The 18,213-nt window shown below is 41.1% G+C and overlaps 1 protein-coding gene across 1 annotated transcript; it reads right to left on the reverse strand.

The window, feature by feature from the left end:
• Window positions 1-2,164: 2,164 nt before the first annotated feature.
• RBIS (ribosomal biogenesis factor) lies at window positions 2,165-18,010 on the reverse strand. The gene is made up of 5 exons (XM_068099892.2): window positions 17,987-18,010; window positions 17,802-17,838; window positions 11,943-12,056; window positions 6,947-7,057; window positions 2,165-2,806 (listed from the first exon to the last, which is right to left on the reverse strand). Exons 3-5 carry the CDS (start codon window positions 12,051-12,053, stop codon window positions 2,696-2,698), a joined length of 333 nt encoding a protein of 110 aa, XP_067955993.1. The 5' UTR covers window positions 12,054-12,056; window positions 17,802-17,838; window positions 17,987-18,010; the 3' UTR covers window positions 2,165-2,695.
• Window positions 18,011-18,213: the final 203 nt, after the last annotated feature.

Here is an 18,213-nt window from a genome sequence, read left to right on the forward strand (position 1 = left end):
TTTGGTTTTTTTTGAGATTTTAAAACAAGGGAGTATGGGTGAAACGACCATGAAAAACAGAAACCGAAAGTAGATGCAGCGTGATCGAAGAACCGCTGAGACAAAAAACAAAAGCCTCAAGCCAAGGTCTGAGGACACGGTAGCCGACTAGTACTACACTAGGCCTCAGAATACACGATACGAAAAAACCGACGATTCTGTACACAGGTATGAAAAACCAACACCAAGAAACCTATTAAAGTCACCCCAATAGGTACATACACCGAAAGAAAGATAAAGATACGACAAAAACACAAATGTGAAAGATCACTTAGCTTCGAAAGCGTGAGCGCATGGAACAGCTTCGAAAAGACCTGACCTCGCCGTGATCTCGCGAGACCTTCCTTACGAGACCTTCATATGCAGGGATGTGTGAGATCTCACAATCTCATTATGGTAATGATATGCAGGGATGTGTGAGATCTCACAATCTCATTATGGTAATGATATGCAAGGATGTACAAGATCTTATAATCTCATTATGGTAATGATATGCAGGGACATAGGAGATTTCACAATCTCATTATGGTAATGATATGCAGGGATGAACCACCTTTCGAGGCCATTTTTCCCCGCAAGCGGGGGTTGGCCTTTTTCGGGGACCGTGGTTGTTGTTTTTTTGGTCCCCTTTTTGAAGCAATGTTTTACGGCCGGATGCCCTTCCTGCCGCCAACCCTTTTTGTCGCCTTTTTACGACAACAGGAATTACCAGTGAACTGGTACTCAATTTGCCGACCTTGGAAGGATGACAGGCTGAGTCAACCCCCCTGGCGTTAATTCCAGCGATCGACCGGGATTCGAACCCAGGATCCGAGGATCCTAAAGCTGGCACCCTAGCCGCTAGCCCAACACCAGGCTGTATGCAGGGATGAACGAGATCTTATAATCTCATTATGGGAATGATATGCAGGGACATAGGAGATTTCACAATCTCATTATGGTAATGATATGCAGGGATGAACCACCTTTCGAGGCCATTTTTCCCCGCAAGCGGGGGTTGGCCTTTTTCGGGGACCGTGGTTGTTGTTTTTTTGGTCCCCTTTTTGAAGCAATGTTTTACGGCCGGATGCCCTTCCTGCCGCCAACCCTTTTTGTCGCCTTTTTACGACAACAGGAATTACCAGTGAACTGGTACTCAATTTGCCGACCTTGGAAGGATGACAGGCTGAGTCAACCCCCCTGGCGTTAATTCCAGCGATCGACCGGGATTCGAACCCAGGATCCGAGGATCCTAAAGCTGGCACCCTAGCCGCTAGCCCAACACCAGGCTGTATGCAGGGATGAACGAGATCTTATAATCTCATTATGGGAATGATATGCAGGGACGTAGGAGATTTCACAATCTCATTCTGGTAATGATATGCAGGGATGAGTGAGATGTCACAATCTCATTATGGGAATGATATGCAGGGACGTAGGAGATTTCACAATGTCATTATGGTAATATGCAGGGATGTGTGAGATCTCATTGAATGAATGAATGATCGTTTAAAGGCCATTTTCCCCGCTGGAGCAGGGGTTAGCCTTGTGGGCCCCATCACAATATGCCCTCCCTGGCGCCAACCCTTAGTCGCCTCTTACGATGCATGCGCAGGGATACATTATGGTAATGATATGCAGGGATGTATGAGATCTTATAATCTCATTATGGTAATGATATGCAGGAATGTATGAGATCTAATTTCATTATGGTAATGATATGCAGGAATGTACGAGATATTTTAATCTCATTATGGTAATGATATGCAGGGATGTGTGAGATCTCACGGTAATGATATGCAGGAATGTATGAGATCTTATATCATTATGGTAATGATATGCAGGGATGTAGAAGATCTTATAATCTCATTATGGTAATATGCAGGAATGTGTGAGATTTCACAATCTCATTATGGTAATGATATGCAGGGATGTATGAGATCTCACAATCTCATTATAGTAATGATATGAAGGGATGTATGAGATCTCACAATCTCATTATAGTAATGATATGCAGGAATGTGTGAGATCTCACAATCTCATTATGGTAATGATATGCAGGAATGTGTGAGATCTCACAATGCTAATGATATGCAGGGATGTGTTGTAGATTAGTGTACAATAAATCGAATGTCCACACCTCAAGAACAATGTCAAGATTTATTCAATGAAGAAGTCATACAAACCACTCCGTTAGTCTTAGACAATGTAGATTTAAACGAAACATCCCATGGGAGTAAAAGTACCGAGACGCTAATCTTCTCCCACAAAATCAAATGGCTTTTAATAAACATTCATTTGCTTTTCTCAGGCTTTCATAGCTGAAGGTAGACATGTCATACACTTACAACTTTATTTGAGGCATGAAACACGATTAAGTACATGTACATTGATAACATTCTATAAGATTTTATAAGTATGTTTCCATAAACACAATTAAGTACATGCATTTTAAGAAAACACATGTACATCTTTACTTACTACATCAAGGTAAAACAATGGAAACGAATCCCCAATAAACAAATAAATTGTTAAAATTGCATTCAGGAACAGCATTCAGACTTGTTTTTAATGTCCATTGTTCATGCAGAGGAGAAACAAAACAAAACCAGGGTTTCCGTTTCTGTGGAGAGTTCAGAGGATTGAGAGACGAGCGATGAGGGGATGATCGAGCATTTCACCGGCCAATGGTAGAGACCGAAGGAACGGCTGTCAGCTGCGCGAGGAGTCCGGTGGTTTCATCCACGTCCGGTGGATCATCACGAGGCGGAACTTCCTTCTCGGTCTCCTGAGGTTATAGAAGTCAGGAAGAGTACAGCACACAAGGGTGTTCAAAATGGTCTAACAGGGTATTCATTTGCACCACAGACCTGCACCTTGTGCTCATTATAAACACTAGGGCATTGCCCGTACTATATCTATATCTAAAATTATATCCCCCCCCCCTCTATTTACATGAAATGGTTTGGTCCAAAGCGAACGGCTTCCGGAGTTTGGTAAAGAAATCGCCATCGCGTGCACAAACGCGCAGGAAAGCGAATGAATCGCAAATTCGTTTTTATTAGTTTTAAAACATCGTTTAACGCCAACATAGCGCCAACATAGTTTGCAAACGTGAAATAAATGAATACGCTCTCAAATGTGCCATCCGAGGCAGAGTGTGTCCGCCACGTTCGGCACACGCGATAGTTCGCTGCTCTCTGATTGGTTGAATCGTTTTTTGGACATAGCTCGGTAAGTAATTGTCCGATTAATATGAAACCTTGAAAAGGCACATCCTCGGGTCCCCAGCAATATACCTGGCAAGTTTAAAGTATATCGGACCCGTGGTTGTCGAGAAACAGCGGTCACAGACAAACAAACGTACAAACGTACAAACAAACAAACACACAGAGATTACTGGAATTATAGATAGATATATGTATGTATATATGTATATATATATATATATATTGTCACGCGTAAGTCACGCGCCTAGTCACGCGCGTAACGTCGCGTGTCAAGCGAGCAGCGCGTTCTTCAGCAGTTTCTTCTGTACGACGCCTTGACATGCGTCCAGTGTTGTCTGCCAAGCGAGCAGTCCGTTCTTCATCCGGTTCTTCTGCACGACGCCTAGTCACGCGCGTAACGTCGCGTGTCAAGCGAGCAGCGCGGTCTTCAGCAGTTTCTTCTGTACGACGCCTTGACATGCGTCCAGTGTTGTCTGCCAAGCGAGCAGTCCGTTCTTCATCCGGTTCTTCTGCACGACGCCTAGTCACGCGCGTAACGTCGCGTGTCAAGCGAGCAGCGCGTTCTTCAGCAGTTTCTTCTGTACGACGCCTTGACATGCGTCCAGTGTTGTCTGCCAAGCGATCAGTCCGTTCTTCATCCGTTTCAGCTGCACGACGACTTGTCACGCGTCCAGTGTTGTCTGCCAAGCGAGCAGTCCGTTCTTCATCCCTTTCAGCTGCACGACGCCGTGTCACGCGCGTAACGTCGCGTGCCAGGCGAGCAGCTCGTTCCTCGTCAGATTCCATTGCGCGTGCACTACGTGCAGCTTCGTTCTCGTAAACGACGACTCGATTGGGGCATTGTCTTTATCTACAATCTATCTATAAGATAGACAGTAAGTAATAAGTATATAGCCGGTAAGTATAGAGCACTTTCGTAAGGCCGGAAGTGAAGTCTACACTGTCCGGAAGTTCGCATATCGCATATCTATCTATCTATCTATTAATGCCCAATTATTCAATTATCGCCAACGTATTTTGGCTTTTTGCAATTTAATCGCAAGGAAAAGTAGAAAGAGAAGAGGGAAAAAAAGAAAAGCCTTGCCTTGCTGCAAACAGCTGCTGCAAACAACAACAACATGGAAGGCTGCACTGTCCGGAAGTTGGCATATCGCAGTTACGATTATTTTAGTGTTAATGGCCAATTATTCAATTAGCGCCAACGTATTTTGGCTGTTTGCAATTTAATCGCAAGGAAAAGTAGAAAAAGAGGGAAAAAAAGAAAAGCCTTGCCTTGCTGCAAACATCTGCTGCAAACAACAACAACAGTGAAGTCTTCAAGTTCGCATATCGCATATCTATCTATCTATCTATTAATGCCCAATTATTCAATTATCGCCAACGTATTTTGGCTTTTTGCAATTTAATCGCAAGGAAAAGTAGAAAGAGAAGAGGGAAAAAAAGAAAAGCCTTGCCTTGCTGCAAACAGCTGCTGCAAACAACAACAACATGGAAGGCTGCACTGTCCGGAAGTTGGCATATCGCAGTTACGATTATTTTAGTGTTAATGGCCAATTATTCAATTAGCGCCAACGTATTTTGGCTGTTTGCAATTTAATCGCAAGGAAAAGTAGAAAGAGAAGAGGGAAAAAAAGAAAAGCCTTGCATTAACGCATTAACGCTTGCATTGCATTAACGGTTCGGCACACGTGATAGCTCGCTGCTCTCTGATTGGTTGAAGCGTTTTTTGGACATAGCTCGGTAGGTACTTGTCCGATTAATTACAAACCTTGAAAAGGCACATCCTCGGGTCCCCAGCAATATACCTGGCAAGTTTCAAGTATATCGGACCCGTGGTTGTCGAGAAACAGCGGTCACAGACAAACACACAGACACACAGACACACAGACACACAGACACACAGACACAGACACACAGAGATTGCTGGAATTATAGATAGATGAAAGCTTTTTACCTCCGCCACCCAAGGTAAACGGAGGTTATGTATTCGCCACTGATTGTATCTGTCAGTTTGTCTGAACAAGATATCTCAAAAAGTTGTGGACAGATTCAGACAAAACTTGGACAGGATGGGTGTGTGACAAGGACGAATTGATGATTTTGGTGAAGAAACGGATGTGAGAATTTTTTAAAAAGTGATTCTTCACCATTGAGATTGGGCTAAAAACGACATCCAGCAGGATATCTCAAAAAGTTATGAACAAGTTGACAAAACTTGGTGGATGAGTTGGTTCGGTGAAAAGAACAAGCAGATTAGATTTTGGTTCAGGTCCGCATGCAGATCCGGCCTATCGGTCCGATACAAAACGTATACTGTTGAGTTTGGTGGAGGTATTCACTCTACCGAGTGCAATTATAATTACCTCTGCTCCCAAAGGTGGATGCAGGTTATGTTTTCACCCGTCTGAACAAATCCACACGAAATTTGGTGGATGTTGGTATGCGATCTGGCCCAAACGATTAGATTTTGGTGACGATCTGGATCCAACAATTTAAGTGATTCTTCACCGTTGGGAGATGGGGCTAAAACGATATCCTACTATATATATATATATATATATATATATATATATCTCAAAAGGTTATGGCTGATTCGGCCAAAACTTGGTGGACAAGTTGGTTCAGCGACGAGAACAAGCAGATTAGATTTTGGTTCATGTCGGATCCAGATCTGGCCTATCAGTGGGATACAACCTGTAAACTGTTGTCGGGTGGAGGTATGCGCTCTCCCGAGTACAGTTCTAGTTGATACTGTGCTATCTTGTATTCCATTTGTTTTATTCGATTTGACCTAGCTTGTAGTTTCTGTGGAAAATTCTGCACACATTCGCCATTCAGCACGATTATTCGATTTAAACAAGATTGACTGTTAGTGTCAATTTTTTTATGATGCAAAGAAGGTGTAGCTACAAATCAATCATGAACACGCTTGACGGCCATCATGCTTTACAGGAGTAAAGTGAATGGTGGACCCCAAGTGTGGACACTAGTCCCTTTAAGATAACATCAGGAGGATGTGAATAACAAACTTATTCATGCAGGTGGAGGCTTTAATCATGGAGGATTGATCACATCACCTCAAGGTCATCAAAATATCCACAGAACTTAGAATTTCTCAAGGCAGAGTTTTAACCGTCATCATGAACCCTTTGCCGGTGCTCAGCACATCTCAATCAACGTCCTACAAATTTAATCCATCAATATTGGCTTAGCGGTGAGGGTGCCAGCTTAGGATCCTGGGTTCGAATCCCGGTCGATCGCTGAATTAACGCCAGGGGGGTTGACTCAGCCTGTCATCCTTCCGAGGTCGGCTAATTGAGTACCAGTTCACCGGTAATGTCATAAAAGGTCCTTTTTGTCATAAAAGGCGACAAACAGGGTTGTCGGCAGGAAGGGCATCCGGCCGTAAAACATTGCTTCAAAAAGGGGACCAAAAAACAACAACAACCACGGTGCCTGAAAAAGGCCAACCCCCACTTTGCGGGGAAAAAATGGCCTCTAAAGGTGGTTTTAATATAGCCAAGACGTGGCTAAATAAGTTATCTGAAAACTTGTTTTATTTGGCCTGGAGAGTTTGATGATCAAGTGGATCGAGTGTAGTCGTACAATGGAAAACGAACACGATGACAGGTCTGCCAATCGTGTCCCATTCCTAGATTTCATGAACCCCTCCGGTACGTCCAATCACATTTGCTTACCATAGTGGCCTCTGGCATATCCACTTTGCCTTTCACACAAAGTAGGGTGTCACGCACTTTGTCAAATTCAGCGTTACTGCAGCTCAGCAAGTCCCGCGGTGGCAAGGTGAGCTGCTCACACAACGTATGTGCAACATTAACCACAGGTATGCAAGGTGAACCCAACATATACAAAATGTCAAGGATGTTTATAATCACTCAGCAGGTGCATTGTGATGAGGTAAAACACTGGTTTGCATTACAAGGTGAGTCGAGGGAAAAAGCAGGTTCTGGCTCACATTAAATTTAACATTGAAGTCAACGGGGAAAATTAAGGAAACTTATTGACTAACACTCCTCTTGAAAAATTGCAACCTTTCCTCCCTCCCCCATTTTCATTATACTCGACCCAACAAATATTTATTTCATTTTTAGGCAATAGCTTAATTTTCTTAAAAGCAGAATCACCATCTAAAATATTGATTACATTAGAATTTAACTCTCGGTTTAGGTATCGCTGTTGAGCCAATGTGAAATGATAAACTTCTTGCTGATCTCATCTGACCCCCTCCCAAACCACATATCATTGAGATTATAGTAAATTATTTTCCCATCGATTTCTTGGCAACATTTACTTTTTTTGCCGAATAAATACAATGTATCAAAACAAGACAAATTTCAATCAATCTCATGTAAAAAGGATACTGAAATATATTTCACCGATATAAATTTGAACAAAGATAACAATAACTTTTGGATTAATCCTATTATGAAGGATAATACGAGCGACTCAATCCCTTTTAAAGCAAGAGCATTCTCTGCCTTTGGGAAGCCATCAATTAAAGTAGTTATAACAAAAGTTACCATTATTTATGGAGATCTATAGCAAACTCGAGGAGGTCATGAAAGATGTAAAAGTATCAAAAAATAAAACTTTTTACTGAAGCTTCCGAAAAGGAGGACCAAACCATTATCTCCAAACACGGTGAAATTTCTATATTCTTCAATAACCCCAAAGATGTAAAACTTGATGAAATGAGAGAAGTTAATATAACGGGTGAAATGTCATTTGTTCAGTAGTAGTTAGGAACCATTTTAAAATTACCTTTAATATTAAATATAGTAGTTGAATCTGTTAATGAAAAAAAGTATGGATAAAGATGGTAATGTTTTTTCTACTAATTAAATACGAGTCATAATTCAAGTGTTGGTGTTGGCTTAGTGGTTCGGGTGCCGGCTTGGGATCCTAGGATCCTGAGTTCAAATCCCGGTCGATCACTGAATTAACACCAGGGGGGTTGACTCAGCCTGTCATCCTTCCGAGGTCGGCAAATTGAGTACCAGCTTGCTGGGATGAACGATCCCAGTGTGTACCCCGGTTTAGAATAGGTACACCATATCCCTGCTCATCGTAAGAGGTGACTAAGGGTTGGCGTCAGGAAGGGCATCCGATCATAAAAACTGCCTCAAAAAGGGAACCATGAGGTCATGGGGCCCGCAAGGTTAACCCCCGCTTCAGCGGGGAAAAATGGCCTCAAAACGATCTTCATTCATTTCATTTTTTCAAGCCTCAATTTCAGGCCTCAATTCATTCAAGTGAAGACTTCGATTATGATAGTGATGACAGTGTTAGTGAGGCTTTATCTTCACAAGACAGTTATGATACTGAGTTTGGTCTAATGATAGCTATGAAATTCGTTTTATAGATGATTATGAAAGCACCGATTATAGTGAAGATGATTTTTAGTTTTAAGTAATCTTTTACTATATAAATATGATGAATCGAAATGATATACCAGATGTTGAGCCTCTTGAATTCCCTGATACTCCATAATTATGATAAATTAGAGAATTGTCCAGCTTGTGATAGAGTGGGATGAAATAGTCAAAAGCCCATAAACAATGTTTATCTTTTAATTAATGATAAAAATATAAAAAGAATAACTATTTTAAAATTACACCACAAATGAATTACTTTGCAAGATTAAGAAAAAGAGCAATCAGAGATTACAAACCCTCACCAGGATGTATTTTGTATTAAAAACAAATATGGCGGCCGAACCACGTGATCGATGACGTCAGCATTATTTTTTTTCTCCACCAATTTATTTCTAGATTATGCTCAAGAAATTTCATCTTGATCAGATGATGTTTTGTACTTGTCAAATTATGATGTCATAATGGAGGCACCTTTGACATTAAAAAACCACCTTTAGAGGTCATTAGAGGTACAATCGCCCTCTAACGGAACTTCCTGGTTAATACATGCTCGGCTTAACGCAGACACTTTGTGCTAAAGACGGTCAATTCTCGCAGCGGTTGTGCACTGCGCACGTGCAATTTACGTGTAAGAATCTTGCGTTTCATACTTTTATTGGTACAAATTTGCGTGGGGAATATGACGATATTCGTGTGTGTAAGCATACGTTCGTCGACAAAAGTTTTGAAGTCTTGGTTCGCGAGATCAGTTGTTTGTAGATGAGAAGCGAACGTTGAACGAGCTCTTCGCTAAATTTGCCAGTGGAGAATTTGACGATGGAGATGACATTGGTGACATCTTTGACCTTTACACCTTTGACATCATTCACAGATGTTATTCCACGAGTTCTTTACAATGAGCCATGTCAATTTTTTTTTTCTATTCAGCGCTTTCGGAGATAGAGGTGCAAAGTTTTTCGTTTTTTCAAAGATAGCGGCCGAACCACGTGACCGATGACATTTTCTTTCTCCACAAATTTAGGTCTACATGACGCTCAAGAAATTTCATCTTGATAGGATGAAGTTTTGTACTTGTCGAATTATGACGTCATAATGGAGGCACCTATGACATTAACATTTTATTCCCGAAGAGTTCTTCACAATTTTTTTTTGTTTTTGTTTTGTATACAAGATCGAGGCTCGTGAAAGAGCGAACATTAATCACAGACAAACCGACAAAACAAATAACATCGGGAGCGGTAGACAAGATGGGGAGAGAGGGGGAAGGACACAAAACATTTGAGAGCAGGGACCGAGAGACACGGAGACATCAAGAGATCTGTGGGAGGGAGAGGGCTTTGGGGGGGAGGCATGGGAAGGGGGGGGGTGGGAGCGGTATAAAACATATGGACACTGCCAGGACTTCCAGGAAAGAAGTTGGAATTTCAAACAGCCGTCACTCAATCTTTTTCTATTCAGCGCTTTCGGAGATAGAGGTGCAAAGTCTATCGGTTTTTCCCATGATGGCGGCCGAATCACGTGACCTATGGCGTCATAATTATTTAAAAAATTATACAGGTGGAGTTGCACCTATGGTGAAATTTTCCTGTCAATTGGTCCAACGGTTGCAGAGAAAATCATATTTATTCTGTGCGGACAAACAAACGGACTCAAATGCAATACCCTCCTCTGGGGAGGGTAATAAGACATGAACGTTAAGTACGAGGGTGATAAACCTTTTACAATGGAAGAGATTGATAAAATTAGGATGACGTTTCAAGGATTTATGTTATTTGCTATTCACGATTGTCATTTTCAGGGAAATATGAACACAAGATATTATATCAATAAAATAATGAATTATCTTGAAATTAAACCTGAACTCAGGATAACAGTTTCTCAAAAAGCCTGTAGAAAAAAAAAAAAAAAAAAAGGATGACTTTTTTTCCAAATATATAAATTAATAATTTTTTACCTGTTTGGGAAAATAAGATACAATTTAACAACCATTAAAATGTTCCAAATTCATCAAGATATCTAATAGTTGGTTCAAGTGGTTGTGGAAAAACCTGTTTGCTTTTAAAGATGCTCCTTACTCCCTCCCAACTTTTTAGATTATGATAATTTAATAATTTTCACAAAGTCAAGTTTTCAACCCGAGTATCAACTATCACAAGGTTTTAATGCAGATCTTCAAAAATGATATCGGTTTATTTAAACTTCAAAACAAACTAAATGATTATAATATTGAAGATATAATACAACTATTTTGTGATACAAAAAAAAGAAAACAAAACAAACCCATAACTTGTACTCGGTGATAATACGGATGATATACCTTCACCCCAAGATTTAGATAAATCAAAAAAGAATCTCGTTATCTTTGATGATTGTGTTAATGAGAGAAACCAAACGGTTATGGATAGCTACGACACAAGAGGGAGACATACTTCTTGTAATTGTATTTAGTCAATCTTCCTGTAATCTTAGTCAATCATACTTTCAACAAGAAACAATGCCAATACTTTTATTTTATTCAAGTTAAATTCAATAGATGTAAATAATTTTTGGAGAGACAATTGTTCTACGTTATGTTATTAAAAGGAATTTGAGGATTACATGAAACACAACTGGAAAATATAAATATATTGTTGTGAAACAAGATGATACTTGATGTTTCCCAATAAATAAATAAATGAATGAATGCACAAGAAAGAGTAAGAAGGTTTAAGGAACAGTTGCTTTCAAAAGTTGTAAAGCAACAGGAAGAGATAAAAAAAAGAAAGGAGACAGAAACTAGCAGGTGAAGAAGCGTTTGAAAGGAATTTTTTTTTTTTTAAACCGCTTTTAAAAACTTTCCAACCCTCTACAATTCCCACAATAGAATACACTCCTGGAAAACCTCAAATGCTCGAAGATTTTAGTCAAGTGACAGAGCAAGAATTATGGGATATAGGAGAATTAGAATATGATGGATTATTTTAACTAGAAAAGGTAAATCAACCTTCTGATTATGTTGTGGAAGCTTCAAAACTGAATATTCAACGGATACAAAAACCTTAGTGGGTCTCATTTCAACAGAAGAAAGTTTCAGAAACAGTTTCATCTCATGAAAGAAAAGGTATCGATACATAATGATAAATTGGCGTTCTTGAGTTCTGCTCAATCCCCTATTAAATTAATCCCTAGATTAATGTTTCTTCTAACAAAATATGGAATACATGCAACCTGCAAAAGAACCTGCTTTTTCCCCTCTACTAAGGTGTATCATTCATAGGGGTGAAGCTGAAAGTGGAAACAAGGTACAGTATGCTCTCACCTTCTTGAGTTTGGTGGACACTGGTTGAGCCTTCTTCACCTTACGTACCTTACTCCAAGCAATACTAAAAACGTCTTTCGACCCTGTTGCCTTCACCTTGTGCTTTCCCATGCTCTGTACACGACCGTCCATGGCAAGTGGTGAACATGCACACATCACGGAATTAAAAAAGACATTGCATGAGAATAGATAAACCACCTGAAACACAAGTGGCAAAAATAAAGTAAAAGTGAAAAACAGCGTCCACAAACATGGGCAGGACAAGGTATTTACGCCCCTGCGGGCAAAAATAAAAACCTCATCATTTGTTGAACTGGTTATTAGGTCGTTAAAAGAACGTTAGTCTTCAACCGACTCAATTTCAGAAAAAAACATCAATAAACAAAATCCCACAACCATGAGGGGTGAAGGCAAGATGATAGAATGCCCAATTCAACCTTCAAGTTGCATATTTCGGGTTGGGGTAGGGGTGAAGGGCAGAATACCACTCCCTAATACCGACGCCACTTTATACCACCACTTGCGTACATAACAAACAGATGGCACTTATAGTAGTCTTACTTTGGTAAAATGCCAGAGGCATAGAAAAGGCCCATTTATATAAGGGTATGTGCCATGTGGCTGAGTAGAGAAAAGAAGGGAAATTCAAAAAATCTCATGTGCATGCTGTACTACCCTTGTGTTCTTAGGAGGAACCAAGTAATGCTCTAGAAAAGTTCATATGAAGGGGCACCAATTTGAATCATGCAGCTGCATGAAGAAGTAAATGTATTTTATTTGCCAGATGTAGGACACCCCTTTATATAGTTCCTCCTCAAAACACAAGGGTAGTCCAGCATGCACACAATTTTTTTTGAATGTCCCTTCTTTTCTATTGTTTGACATTTTCTACAAGCTAGGGCAGTGGTTCCCAACCTTTATGTACTCGCGACCCCTTTCTCAAAACCCGAAACACACGCGACCCCCCCCCCCCCCCCTGCCATCAGCCGTTTCAGTTTTACAAAAGTATCACTGGAATTCCTTTTCTAGGGACTCAAGGTGTCCGGTAATCTCATCCTTCAGGAACTGATCTAGTTCGCCCTCACTCATCCATCACTCCGCAGAGTTTTTCAAACATGGCGATGTTCCCAAGATTGACTTTCCGACGCCAGTTCTGCAGTTTGGATATGAAGGCCCGTAGATTGTCTTGAAATAGGAGAACGTGTGTTTCCCTTCTCTGAAATTTCAAATTCAGCTTGTTCAGCTGGTCAAAAATGTCTGCCAAGTACGCAACCCATTTATTCCACATTTTATCATCGAAGGGAGCCAGAAGATCTCTTTTCTTGCACTTCCAGAAAGAACCTGATTTCGTCTTTCAGCTCGAAGACCCGATTCACAACGTTCCCTCGCGACAACCAGCGTACAGCCGTGTAGAAAAGGACCTCATGGTCAGCATCCATGTCTTTGCAGAGTTATTTGAATAGATGAGTGTTGAGTGCCCCAGCCTTCACGTAATTCACAATTTTGATCACAGAATCGAGCACTTCCCGCAGAGTAGCAGGAAGCGTCTTCCTGGTGAGAGCATATCGGTGGATCATGCAGTGGATGCCCTTAGCTTGGGGAGCCAGCTCCTTCACTCTTGTCTGGAATCCTGACTTCGATCCTAGCATAGCTGGTGCTCCGTCCGTACAAACCCCACACATTTCCCCATTGCAGACCTTCGGTATGAAAAAGGTAGACACCTTTTCCATGACGTCAACAGCTTTTATCATGGTTTCAAGTGCACTACAGAAGAGGAATTCTTCTTTGATGTCGTCTGAATGAATGTACCTCACGAAGCCAAGCAACTGAGAAAATGAACTCACATCCGTTGATTCGTCGAGTTGAAAGGAGAACAACGGAGAATCTTCGATTTCATCCAAAACCAGCTCTTTCACATCCATAGACATGAGAAATACGCCTCTGAAGAGTATTATTCGACAAAGATACTTGCTGCATCTTCTTCGCGCTGGCTTCCCTGAGAACGAGCTTCACAATCTTCAACCTGCAGGGTTTGATAAGTCTCTCCAATGGTGTGAGGCTTTTTGTGTTTGGCAATTTCCAACGCAACTTCATATGAGGCCTCCACTGCTGCTGCACTATGTTGCTGAAAAGACCCACTAGCATCGAGCTTTTGACGTTTGAGAAGCTCATGGCGTTTGAAGAACTCCAAATCCTTCTCTGCGTGTTCCGGATGCTTCGTCTAGGTGACGCTTAAGTTTCGAAGGTTTCATCGACTCTGCACTCAGGACAACATGGCACAAGACGCATTGTGGTTTCTCGACGCCGTTGTTGGCGAGTACTGTGGTGAAGCCAATGTTGAGGTAGTCTTCGAGTATTTGCACCTTTTAGCCATTGCTTCAGATCTGTAAATACAAAAACCCGGAAATAGACTATGTTCATCTTATATCGGCAACACATCGAAAAGAGCGAGCAAAAACTATAGCCAACTCCACCGGCACAACATGTTGTGTGTTCTAGGTATCAGCGAAATGAAAGTTGGGTAATGTTCCCTTCTCCCAAGGCTACCAAGTTCTCTCGATCCCCCAGCCCACCCTCCGCAACCCCCTGGGGGGTCACGACCCACAGGTTGGGAACGTCCCTTTTTGCTGTGAAGAGAAACAGGTTGAGATGGTTTGGTCATGTGTTGAGGAAGGATGAAAGTGACTGGTTGAGAAGAGTGATGGAAATGAATGTAGAAGGAAGTAGAGGACGGGGAAGACCGAGAAAGACTTGGCTAAAGATGGTGGAAGAAGAAATGCGGGCAAGGGGGTTAACAAGGAGAGATGCAGAAAATAGGGCAAAATGGAGAATATTGTCATGGGGACCGCAAGGCTAACCCCCGCTCTGGCAGGGAAAATGGCCTTAAAATGCCTGTTGTTGTTGTAGGGAATGTCCCTTTTCTCAACTTTGCCACATGGCACCATTATAAAAAGGGGCCTTTTCTATGCCCCTGGCATTTTTCACAAGATACATTTTAAATACGAACAAAACGCATTGGTTCATCGTACAAGACTTTATTCAAGAAAATATAAAAGACTTGAAAAAGTAAGGGGAAAAAAAATATATATATTCAACCCAGATGGGATTCAAACCCACAATCCCCAGCTTGGGAGTCTGATGCTTTATCCATTAGGTTAGGCCATCAAGCCAGCATATTATATTTGGGTAATAACATTTTGAAGAGTTATAAAGTGTGTGTGTGTGTATATATATATATATATATATTTAATTTTAAGGCAAAAACTATAGCACTTAGGTGTAATTTATTTTGAAAGCCATTAACTAGACCTATTGGCCGATGTATATTCCAAGTTTCAGCTAGTTTCAATGTTTAGCCTTTGAGATATGAGCGCTAACACATTTTGGGTGGATGGACGGATGGACAGACACAAACGTGATTTTTAGGGTTTGCTAAATAAAACAAGAATGTGGAAACAGACTTCGCTGAAATTTGGAACACATTACCTCATCGTACAAAGCATTTACTTCTGAAATCTGCAGCCGATTTCGTCCAGTAGAAGCCGAGAAACATATTTTCAGTCCCCATGTTAAAGTTGCATACAGAGAAACGATCCCTTATATAAAAGGGAGGGGGCGCTTTGCGCCTCCCTTCAATTCATTGAATCCGTAACCGTTATATTGCTACCTTTCTATTGTTGTTCTACATACCTTGGACTGTTCAGAAAAGATCTGAGGTCTCATGTACCTCTGAAATATGGGTGCTAACCTTGCTGGAGCATGAATTCAAAAATGGGAGCCGGTGTTCATTTTGGGCAAGAGGATCTTGGAAAGGGGCTATTTTGTATACAACATTTCTGGAACCTTTTCATAGCCCTAAAACAGTTCTGGAACCTTTTGATAGCCCTATAATAGTCCCAGAACCTTTTGATAGCCCTACAACAGTTCATAGCCCTGCAATAGTCCCAGAACCTTTTGATAGGCCTAAAACAGTTCCGGAACCTTTTCATAGCCCTACAACAGTTCCGGAACCTTTTTATAGCCCTACAACAGTTCTGGAACCTTTTTATAGCCCTACAACAGTTCTGGAACCTTTTTATAGCCCTACAACAGTTCTGGAACCTTTTTATAGCCCAACAGTTCCAGAACCTTTTTATAGTCCTACAACAGTTCTGGAACCTTTTTATAGCCCTACAACAGTTCTGGAACCTTTTTATAGCACTACAACAGTTCTGGAACCTTTTTATAGCCCTACAACAGTTCCAGAACCTTTTTATAGCCCTACAACAGTTCCAGAACCTTTTTATAGCCCTACAACAGTTCCAGAACCTTTTTATAGCCCTACAACAGTTCTGGAACCTTTTTATAGCCCTACAACAGTTCCGGAACCTTTTTATAGCCCTACAACAGTTCCAGAACCTTTTTATAGCCCTATATGTTCTGGAACCTTTTTATAGCCCTACAAGTTCTGGAACCTTTTTATAGCCCTACAACGGTTCTGGAACCTTTTTATAGCCCTACAACGGTTCTGGAACGTTTTCATAGCCCTACAACAGTTATGCAAACTTTTCATAGGCCTACAACAGTTATGGGACCTTTTCATAACCCTACAACAGTAATGCAAACTTTACGTAGCCCTACAACAGTTCTGGAACATTTTCATAGCCCTACAACAGTTATGCAAACTTTTCATAGCCCTACAACAGTTCTGGAACATTTTCATAACCCTACAACAGTAATGCAAACTTTACGTAGCCCTACAACAGTTCTGGAACATTTTCATAGCCCTACAACAGTAATGGGACCTTTTCATAACCCTACAACAGTAATGCAAACTTTACGTAGCCCTACAACAGTTCTGGAACATTTTCATAGCCCTACAACAGTTATGCAAACTTTTCATAGCCCTACAACAGTTCTGGAACATTTTCATAACCCTACAACAGTAATGCAAACTTTACGTAGCCCTACAACAGTTCTGGAACATTTTCATAGCCCTACAACAGTAATGCAAACTTTTCATAGCCCTACAACAGTTCTGGAACATTTTCATAACCCTACAACAGTAATGCAAACTTTTCATAGCCCTACAACAGTTCTGGAACATTTTCATAGCCCTACAACAGTAATGCAAACTTTTCATAGGCCTACAACAGTTATGGGACCTTTTCATAACCCTACAACAGTAATGCAAACTTTACGTAGCCCTACAACAGTTCTGGAACATTTTCATAGCCCTACAACAGTTATGCAAACTTTTCATAGCCCTACAACAGTTCTGGAACATTTTCATAACCCTACAACAGTAATGCAAACTTTACGTAGCCCTACAACAGTTCTGGAACCTTTTCATAGCCCTACAACAGTTATGCAAACTTTTCATAGCCCTACAACAGTTCTGGAACCTTTTCATAGCCCTACAACAGTTCTGGAACCTTTTCATAGCCCTACAACAGTTATGCAAACTTTTCATAGCCCTACAACAGTTCTGGAACCTTTTCATAGCCCTACAACAGTTCTGGAACCTTTTCATAGCCCTACAACAGTAATGCAAACTTTTCATAGCCCTACAACAGTAATGCAAACTTTTCATAGGCCTACAACAGTTATGGGACCTTTTCATAACCCTACAACAGTTATGCAAACTTTTCATAGCCCTACAACAGTTATGGAACCTTTTCATAGCCCTACAACAGTTATGCAAACTTTTCATAGCCCTACAACAGTTCTGGAACCTTTTGATAGCCCTACAATAGTCCCGGAACCTTTTGTTCAGACCTCGTGTAATGAATAGTACTGCACCATACACTATACAGTAACAGATTATATTTGCATTCACAAATCTCAAATCAGTAAAATTAACCTTATCAAACCTCTCACCGGATTACAAGGGTTATGTAGTTTCGTCTGAAAACCACTGGAAAAGGGGGGGAGGAGGGGGGGGGGGGGGGGGGGATAAAGAAAACTTCGTGAAAAGGCGAAAATCCGAAAGGAAACGTTCAAATCCACGGCACTCGCCTCCTCAGCTTGACGTGTACTAATCTAATCAGGTGATGTTACTGTACCGGAAGTCACCACAGCGCGGTCTTTTAAACAAAGCCGGAAGTACCTTGGAGACGTGAAAAGCCAAGCACCGAAACCTGTACCCTGTCCCGCTTCGATCAGGCTGATTCGTTCCTCGTGCAACTTCAATACCGAGTGGATCACCTGAGCGCTCTTGTTTTAGAAACCATTAACACCTGAAACGCCGAATTACTCAACACAACTTTACAACTTTAAAATTCAGAAACAC

Source organism: Myxine glutinosa, chromosome 9 (genome assembly GCF_964187855.1).
Source record: "Myxine glutinosa chromosome 9, kmMyxGlut1.1, whole genome shotgun sequence".
Taxonomy (NCBI): domain Eukaryota; kingdom Metazoa; phylum Chordata; class Myxini; order Myxiniformes; family Myxinidae; genus Myxine; species Myxine glutinosa.